At 39.5% G+C, this 10,272-nt stretch overlaps 1 protein-coding gene across 1 annotated transcript; it reads right to left on the minus strand.

Moving 5' to 3' along the window:
- Nucleotides 1–683: 683 nt before the first annotated feature.
- Nucleotides 684–3,448, minus strand: LOC113010615 (zinc finger protein 239-like). The gene is made up of 2 exons (XM_026149783.1): nt 3,431–3,448; nt 684–2,168 (listed from the first exon to the last, which is right to left on the minus strand). Exons 1-2 carry the CDS (start codon nt 3,446–3,448, stop codon nt 1,182–1,184), a joined length of 1,005 nt encoding a protein of 334 aa, XP_026005568.1. The 3' UTR covers nt 684–1,181.
- Nucleotides 3,449–10,272: the final 6,824 nt, after the last annotated feature.

Raw genomic sequence — 10,272 nt, forward strand, 5'->3', positions numbered from 1 at the left:
GTTTTGCTCCTGCTTAATTTTTAAATACGCACACTTGTATGCTTGTGTGTTGTTGATGATGGCGATTACCGGTAATAGAAATGTGAGTAAAGTACCGAACTCAGGATTGCTCCCGCTTTATTTTTAAATACGCATACGGTACTTGTATGCGCCCTATAATCCAGTGCGCCTTATGTGTGTGTTAAATACAGTAATGGCACACATAACTGAGACTGCGCCTTTTAGTACAGTGCGTCTTATGGTCGTGAAAATACGGTAATATTACCGTATTGTGTGTGTGAATAACCTCTTTTTAAGTTTTGTGGATATTATACATGGTTATGCTGAGGATATGTCAGCCAGTTTCCACTTGAAATGCCTTTTGGTTAAACTGTCAGCAAGGAATTTGTGTTTGCACTGTTAATTTTTATATAATTTTAATGAAGATAAAAAAAACAGCTGCTTGTTTAAGTGAAAATACATTGATGGGGTTTTTACAATACCACTATTCATTCACTCTCACATTCATACACTGGTGGAGGCAGCTACGGTTGTAGCCACAGCTGCCCTGGGGCAGACTGACAGAAGCGAGGCTGCCATATCGCGCCATCGGCCCCTCTGGCCAACACCAGTAGGCAAGTAGGGTAAAGTGTCTTGCCCAAGGACACAACGACCAGGACAGAGAGCCCAGGGATCGAACCGGCGACCTTCCGGTTACAGATGCGATTCCCAACCCCCTGAGCCACGGTCGCCCCACTAATCACAGATGTGCTTCATCACCACACTGTGGAAGAATTTGTGTATTTTAATGTACTTGGTGTGTGGAAGCCTCTCCCACATTCTTTGTAATTGTTCATTTTGTCTCCAGTGTGTCTACATTGATGTGGTTTTAGGTCCCATAATTGATTGGACGGTTTTCCACAAAGCTTACAAAGAAACTCTTTCCCACCACCACAGTGACGACAGGGTTGAGAACTGGATCCATCTGTGTTGCTCTGCTTCTAATCAATATATTATAACACTGAGCTTACCGGGCGAAAATGACTCTTCATGTTTCCAAACAGTTCATTCAGTATAACAGTTCATTCTGTATAACTCCATAAGTTTACTGATCAGACTTGTTCCAAACAATCAGGTTAAAATAACAAGATAAAAAAAAAAAAAATCCATACCTCACAGTAACTGCACTTGTAGAGTTACTTTCAGGAGTGGATCTGTTGGTGTTTGTTCAGCTGATGTGGAGCTTTAAACGTCTTCTCACACAGGTCACATTTATAAGGTCTCTCCTCAGTGTGGGTAAACATGTGTTGTTTTATCTGTGCATCTGTTGCAAACAGTTTCCCACACTGATCACAGAAGTAAACATCATTTCCAGTGTGAATCCGTAGGTGAATATTTCGGTACCGTTTGTCGCTGAAACTTTTGCCACAAAAGTCACAGCTGTACGCCTTAATTCCAGAGTGGGTAACTAGATGCCTCTGTAAGTTTCTATTTCGAGCAAAAGACTTTCCACACAACTTACAGCTGTAAGGTTTAACTCCACTGTGGATGAGTTGGTGTATTTTTAAGTCTCCAGCCTTGGTAAAAGACTTTCCACACAAGTCACAGCTGTAAGGTTTAAATCCACTATGGATTAAGTGGTGTGTTTTTAAGCTTCCAGCCTGGGTAAAATAATTTCCACACAAGTCGCAGCTGTAAGGTTTAACTCCACTGTGGAGGAGTTGGTGTCTTTTTAAGCTTCCAGCCTGGGTAAAAGACTTTCTACACAAGTCACAGCTGTAAGGTTTAACTCCACTGTGGATGAGTTGATGTTTTTTTAAGTCTCCAGCCTGGGTAAAATACTTTCCACACAAATCACAGCTGTAAGGTTTAACTCCACTGTGGATGAGTTGGTGATTTTTTAAGTGTCCAGCCTGAGTAAAAGACTTTCCACACAAGTCACAGCTGTAAGGTTTAAATCCACTGTGGATGAATTGGTGTGCTTTTAAGCTTCCAGCCTGGGTAAAAGACTTTCCACACAAGTCGCAGCTGTAAGGTTTAACTCCACTGTGGATGAGTTGATGTTTTTTAAAGTTTCCAGCCCGGGTAAAAGACTTTCCACACTCATCACAGCTGTAGGTTTTCTCTCCCTTTCTTCTGTGAGGTTTGTCGGCCTCCCGAGAGCGCTGACTTCTTGCTGCATGTTGGTCCTGCAGTGACAGAGATACAAACAGAGGCAGTGAGTGAAATGCAGTCGTGGAACAAACTGAAACTCCCTCCGTTGGTGGATTCAAACATGTCAACAAACACATTGATTGTGTGTTACCACCACCTTCTGGTCATAGTATCACATTACAATGATGTGCTTCAATGAGAGTTGAAAATGACATTATTGAAGAAATATTGATCAGTGGAGAAAATCTTTCACTTCATAAATAATTGTGAGTTGAACTGATGATATTTTTTTATTTGTGTGCTGATAAAATATGACCTTTGTATGTTCTTTTAACTTCTGCGGTTTTTGGTTGAGAATGTAGATTCAGTACAGAGATTGAAAATACGACGTAAAATGGGAATCCGACGAGTAAAGAGATCGGTTTTTATCAGATTACATCATGGAAGAGAAATTGTTTAAGCCATGTTTCCGAAGAAACAAAGAGCTGACGGATGGCCTTGATTGCAGACCAAATATAACGTTTCAGAACACTCCAGCTCACATGTTAGTCTGCTCCAAGCATTTCCACAAAGGTAAGTCTTCTGTTGTAGTTATTACGTAATTTATAATAACATAATTGTTGATGTAGGTTACAAATAAGTCTTATATTGATTTGAATTGAATTTGTTGCGCTCTGCTGCTTTGTTCACTGTGGCTTTGCGGGCTAAAGTTTGTTGTGTTTTGTTGGAAAACCAGCCTACAAAGTGCAGGAATGTACAAATCACCAAAGTAAACTGGACTTGGGCTTGTTGCAGGGATCTGAAGTTACTAAACATTTTGTGAGTGTGTGCACTCACACTTAGGACTATATAATAATAAATATGTGCGTGATGAAAGTTGGGCAGCACAGTAACATCCTTATTCCACTCTGTATGCTTGTATGGGTCTAACCCTTTCATTCAGATATTTTCCTTGTACTTTTTTTTATGCCTTTTCGTCAACTCTGTCTTTGTACAGACCTGCCGTGTTCACCATCGTTTTGTACATAACTGTTTTTGAGGCTAATAAAATGCAAGTTGGGATTAAAAGCACAAAATTTATGATTACAGGTGCTGGAAATGCTAGTGCTTGATGCGGTGTATTGATTTTATTGCCACTCGTACCCACAATGAAATGCGCAAAAGTCACATGGTCTGTCAATCTCTATATATGGATGAGCCCAGGATGGAAATATAAAGCTGGTGTTAAAGAGTTTTTAAAAACCAACCAGCTGTGCACACAGTTTCGATAACAATGTAACTGTGATATTTTTCTCACCTTTTGTGTTGAAGTCATTGTTTCCTCTGTAGTGGCTGAGCTGAGTCCAAATGGCTGAAATTGTTCCTCTGCTGCTCCACCAGACTCTTCTGCTGTTACTCAGCTGGGGCACAAAAAAGTATATATATTTATTTTATTCCTGATAAAAAAGAAGCAGAGCAAATAAACATTACTACACTCCTTAGTGACAACAATACCTATGAAACTTCAAGGTGAAAGCCCAGAAGCAGCTATAAAAAGAAAGTCATTGTAGGCAATTGATGACTTTTTCTTGATGACTTTTTCCTTTTCAGGTGCTTGTAGGCCCTACAAGCACCTGAAAGGATAAAAGCCACTGACTGCCCTGCACATCACCGCATTTACCCAGGGGATGCTACACCCTGTATATACGGACTTCCATAGTTCCACAAAGGAGTCCCGCTCAGACTCATTGGTAGCAGTATAAACTCAGCCACCTACAACATTTCCAAGCACCTCATAAAACATTTCAAAAATCTCTTTGCTAATGTGGAATTCAAAAATGACTTTACAAATGCAGAATTTATTCTACAATTCATTATCTAAGCACAGAATTCTGTTTTTGAAGTGTGTGGCTATTGTATTCCTCCATATAGGGGGAGCAAAAATCAGATAGGAAGTGGCACACATCATGAGGGGGTACCTGTTAACAACAAACAGTGTGGTTGGCTAAGTTAACTCGCAAACAGGAGTTAGCTGTGCCTGACTACGATAGAGACTTCTTTCTTTTTTAATGTTAATGAAACAACAAGCTAGCTATAGAAACTTAATTCGAAATAAGAAGTTCTGCTATCAGCAATAAAGATATAGAGACTGACTGGACTGATAATGGGGACAAATGTTTGACTGACTTTACACTGATATGCAAGATTGCAACTTCTCCACCCACACAAGGAAAAGGGTGGATGTATGCATGTTTTTCAGGAGCAGGAAGATGACAGCAACATCCTAGGGTCGCATGAGCTTGTGGGCCATGCAGACTTAATCTTGTAGTTGTTCATTTCTGTCTGTATTTACCAGCGGTATGTTATTCACGGGGCGATCGTGGCTCAAGAGTTGGGAGTTCGTCTTGTAATCGGAAGGTTGCCGGTTCGAGCCCTGGCTTGGACAGTCTCGGTCGTTGTGTCCTTGGGCAAGACACTTCACCCGTTGCCTACTGGTGGTGGTCAGAGGGCCCGGTGGCGCCAGTGTCCGGCAGCCATTGTGGCTACAATGTAGCTTGCCATCACCAGTGTGTGAATGGGTGGATGACTGGATATGTAAAGCGCTTTGGGGTCCTTAGGGACTAGTAAAGCACTATATAAATACAGGCCATTTACCATTCATGATGTGGTGGCAGATTTCTTTTCTTATGTATTAATCAATTTTCACATTAGTAATAGTGCTATTATTTCCTCACTTTAGTGTTCACCAGTTGTAATCATGCATGTAGAATGCTATCACAAGTGGACCCCTTGTTATTGCACCTTCACGGTGGACCCATTGTAGACTGGAAGATCTCCAGACATCCTGCTTTAAGGGAGGTTACGGGTGGTCATAACCTTTCTAAGAGATGGAGAAGGTCAAGGATGAGCTGGACTGAAAAACCCATCTCCACAGAGACTGTGTCAGCTCCCAAAAAGACAAAAAACAAACTAAAAACCAGCAATAAACAACTTAAACATAAACAATTACAAAGAAAGAACAATACAGTATCCACATCTGAACCAAAGAGTAAAACAGTGAAAAGTGGATTATTAAATATTAGGTCTCTCTCCTCCAAGTCTCTGTTAGTACATGACTTAATAATTGATCAACAAATTGATTTACTCTGCCTTACAGAAACCTGGTTGCAGCAGGATGATTATGTTAGTTTAAATGAATCAACACCCCCGAGTCATTCTAACTACCAGAAATCTCAAAGCACAGGCCGAGGGGGGGGTGTGGCAGCAATTTTTCACACCAGCCTATTAATTAATGAAAGACCAAGACAGACTTTTAATTCATTTGAAAGCCTGATGCTTAACATTGTCCACCCCAGCTGTGAAACTCAGAAACCGGTCTTACTTGTTATCTATCATCTATCGTCCACCTGGGCCCTACACAGAGTTTCTGTCTGATTTTTCAGACTTTTTATCTGATTTAATCCTCATCTCAGATAAAATAGTTATTGTGGGTGATTTTAACATCCATGTAGATGCTAAAAAGGACAGCCTCAACATTTAATCTGTTATTAGACTCAATTGGCTTCACTCAAAATGTAAAAGAACCCACCCACCACTTTAATCACACTCTAGATCTTGTTTTAACATATGGCATAGAAACTGAACATTTAACAGTGTTTCCTGAAAACCCTCTCCTGTCTGATCATGTCATTCTGTAATATACTTACATATCTACATTATTGCTAATATATATTGTATATTGTATATTGTGATATATATTGTAATATATCTATATCACTAAAGCACTTCTGGATGGATGCAAACTGCATTTCGTTGCCCTGTACCTGTGCATGTGCAATGACAATAAAGTTGAATTCTATTCTATTCTATTCTATTCTATTCTATTCTATCATTTCCTGGTAACATTTACATTTACAATAATTGATTACACAGCGGTGGAGAGTAGACTTTATCACAGTAGATGTATTTCTGAAAGCGCTGTAACAAAGTTTAAGAATATAATCCACCCACTGTTATCATCTTCAATGCCCTGTACCAACACAGAGCAGAGCAGCTATCTGAACGCTACTCCAACAGAGATCGATTATCTTGTTAATAATTTCACCTACTCACTACGTACGACTCTAGATACTGTAGCTCCTGTGAAAACTAAGGTCTCAAATCAGAAGTACCTGACTCCGTGGTATAATTCTCAAACACGTACCCTAAAGCAGATGACTTGTAATCTGGAGAGGAAATGGCGTGTCACAAATTTAGAGGATCATCATTTAGCCTGGAGAAATAGTTTGCTGCTTTATAAGAAAGCCCTCCGCTTTTGAGCCAACCATCCCTTTAACGTTAACTAGTAATGACTTCATGAACTTCTTCACAAATAAAATTTTTATCATTAGAGAAAAAATTACCAGTAATCATCGCACAGATGTAATATTATCTACAGCTACTCTTAGTACCATTGATGTTAAGTTAGACTCTTTTTCTCTAATTGATCTTTCTGAGTTAACTTCAATAATTACTTCCTCCAAACCTTCAATGTGTCTTTTAGACCCCATTCCTACAAAACTGCTCAAAGAAGTCCTGCCATTAATTAATTCTTCGATCTTAAATATGATCAACCTATCTCTAGTAATCGGCTATGTACCACAGGCTTTCAAGGTGTCTGTAGTTAAACCTTTACTCAAAAAGCCATCTCTAGACCCAGCAGTCTTAGCTAATTATAGGCCAATCTCCAACCTTCCTTTCATATCAAAAATCCTTGAAAGAGTAGTTGTCAAACAGCTAACAGACTCACTATCTATTAACAGACCTCTCTGCATTGAATCATATCTGTTATTAACCTCTGTCTCTCTTCCACAGCATGTCTTTTATCCTGTCTTCCTTCTCTCACCCGAACCAGTCGCAGCAGATGGCCGCCCCTCCCTGAACCTGGTTCTGCTGGAGGTTTCTTCCTGTTAAAAGGGAGTTTTTCCTTCCCAACGTCGCCAAAGTGCTTGCTCATAGGGGGTCATATGATTGTTGGTTTTTTCTCTGTATCTATGAAGCGCCTTGAGGCGACTTTAGTTGTGATTTGGCGCTATATAAATAAAATTGAATTGAATTGAAGGTATAGGTATGCATGATGTGCTGTGGAATATTCGAGAGTATCTGTGATGGTGTATATAAGCTGTAAGGGTGGTGGCCATTATTTAGAGATGATCCCTGTGTTTGGCTGGAATGTGTCACATTGTAATATGCTTATTAAACGTACTTCAATCAAGCTCACAAGGTGTGGTGCAGGTTGTTCTTAAAATTTCCATAACAATTTGGCATTGGCACGCAGCTAACTGACTTAGCGTGACTACGCTAAGTCACATGGTCTGTCAATCTCTATAGATCAGAAGAAAAGGAAACGATTTGTAAGTGTGTGTTTTGTTAGGATGACTTTGTTAACCCCCGTTTAAAGTATAAAAATGATACCACAGCAAGAAAGCAAACATTTCATGTCATCTTAAATCTCACAAGAATGAGATTAAGTTGCTGTACCCTTGGGAATATTTAGATGTGACACAATTAAAATTACCACTACAAACAATATTAGGAGATAAAAAAAAAATATATTTGGAACAGAAAAACAATCTAAACGAGTGGACTAAAACTCCTTTAAAGATATGGTATGATGAATGCGAAAGCTTCAAATCAGTAGCCAACATGAAACAACTCAGATGGGTCACATATGATAGGGAATTTATCCCTGCACAAATAGATGGACGTTATACAAATTGGTTAACAAGGGGGATTGGACCATTTTGGTCAATGTCAGGAAAAGAAGGATTACATAGTTTTGCTATGTCACATTTGTCTCTTAGCAAAAATATGTAATTTGCATAGTTTCGCTAAGAGACACCTATGGTTTGGAAAACTAAGTTTTTTTTTTCCAATATCTCCAGGTCAGCTCCTATTTTAACAGTAACATAAAAACTACAGAAGAACATAGTAGAGGCCTAGTCCCTCTTATAATAGAGGCTTATAAAGGTAAAGCTAAAGGTAAAGGTGATGATGAGATGATGATGAGATAGCCATTATTTGTCAGTTGCAGGTCTTTTGCCCACAACCGAGATGACAGACCTTGCCAACCGTACATACAATACAAACATCACATTGGGGAGACAGGTCAGGCCAGGTAGCTAGAGGTAAGATTTGTCATGAATCGCTGTGTGGCAGGCAAGCAGGAGTGGTGGACCCAAAAGCGCAGCTTTATTGCTGGGAAAAACCTCGTACAAACTAAACTCACCAAAAGAAAACCAAAAGTCAGAACAGAGGAACCAAGGACTGAAACACTGGAAAGAAACACTAAACTGGAGCAGAAGACCAAACACTAGGAACATAGAAGCAGAACACACAGCTAGTTGAGGGTACGACGCGACACTAACACAGAGAAACACAGGGCTTAAATACACAGATGGCAGTAATCAAGGGATGAGAGACAGGAGGGGAACACACCTGGGAGAAATCACAGCTGACGAGGCAGGGGAAACGTAAATTGAGCACACTCACATATGACACAGACCTTCACAATAAAACAGGAAACTCAGACACATGGAACCAGACAAGACACTGAACTAAACAGACAGATTCACAAACAGATGGGGAGACACCATAGACAGACAGAGACACAGACTCAAAGGCAGACCAAATATAACACATAGAACTCAAAAAATAATAATCATCATCATAAACTAGAAAATGATAACCAAAAGCGCTGGGTCACTGACCCAGGGCCATGACAAGATTAAAAATAAATTGATAGCTAAACTTATAAAATATTTAAATATGTAAGAAAAATTGAAAAGAAATCAGATGAAAACTACTAGTTCGGGTTATTGGAATTGGAATTCACATGGAGGGAATTCACATGGAAAAATTTTATTAGTTTTTTTTTTATAACCCCCAAAATAAAATACAAACAAAAAGGTCAACCGAGAGATGGATCCTGCTGGAGAAACTGTGGGGAAACTATGGCAGATCACCTTCATATATATTGGAAATGTGGATTTATAATTTGGAAAAACTATAAAACTTTCAATGAAAATAAAGTCTAAAAAAAGCCAGATAAACAGCGTGGAGGACAGGCCAAGCACCCCACTCTATGGCTGTATCCCAATTCAGGGTTGTAGCCTGAAGGCCACCAATGGGCCCTTCACTTTCCCGGATTTGAAGGATGGGTCAGGTGTATCATTCGCAGCCCAGTATATCCCAGAATTCATAGAGCAGCAGTGGCTTTGGCTAATTTTTTCACAAAAAAAACCAAACAAGCAGATGGCTGAAGCGTGGTTGCCGAAAAGTAAACTTTTAAAACTAAGTATTGAATGTTATACCACTTATTTATGTGCAAATGTTAAATAACAAAGAAGATTAAAACATTACTGTTGGCCACACGCTGGCAAAGGTATGTGACATTAGTGATGTTTGTACTTTGTGCGTTAACTTGGTTTTAAAGCTTTGACTTTAAAATATACGCCGTTCAATAGTCGACCTTAATATTAGAGTGAATGTGATGATTTTATGGATAATTAAAGTCAGATATATATCCACAAACACATTAAGCTGAAAGTCAGTGAATGCTGCTCGGTTTGCAGTCCTGAATATCACGGCACAAGCAGGATTCACTGCACTGTTAATGTTAGCTATGTTATATTGCTGCCTCTGTTCGGTGGTGTCGAGCCAAACAAACTTCAACGTATGTTTGAACGAGCTGACGGTTCACTTGTTAAGCTGAAAGAAAGATGCTTTCAGCTTAACAGTGGTCACGCATGTGTCCACTGTACCATCTGGGAGCTCTTCTTGTTTAGCACTCTGTGGTGGAAAATTTCTTTTCTCATGTAATAATCACATATTTAACCATATCACATTAGTTATAGTAATATCGCTTTCTCAGAGCACTCCTGTAACTAGTTCACATACATGTGGAATGTTAACACAGTGAGGCCATTGTAATGGGAGAAGTTAAACAGATAGTGAGACTCCTTTGTAGGGATGGGTATCGTTTAGGTTTTATCCGATACCGGTGCCAAATCGGTACTTTTGAAACGGTGCCGGTGCTCAAATGGTGCTCAAACCGGTGCTTAAAGAATGGAGAACACAAAATTGGTCCAAAAACCTCTCATCTTCAGCTGGTTTTTGTAA

Source organism: Astatotilapia calliptera, chromosome 3, assembly GCF_900246225.1.
Source record: "Astatotilapia calliptera chromosome 3, fAstCal1.2, whole genome shotgun sequence".
Classification (NCBI taxonomy): Eukaryota; Metazoa; Chordata; class Actinopteri; order Cichliformes; family Cichlidae; genus Astatotilapia; species Astatotilapia calliptera.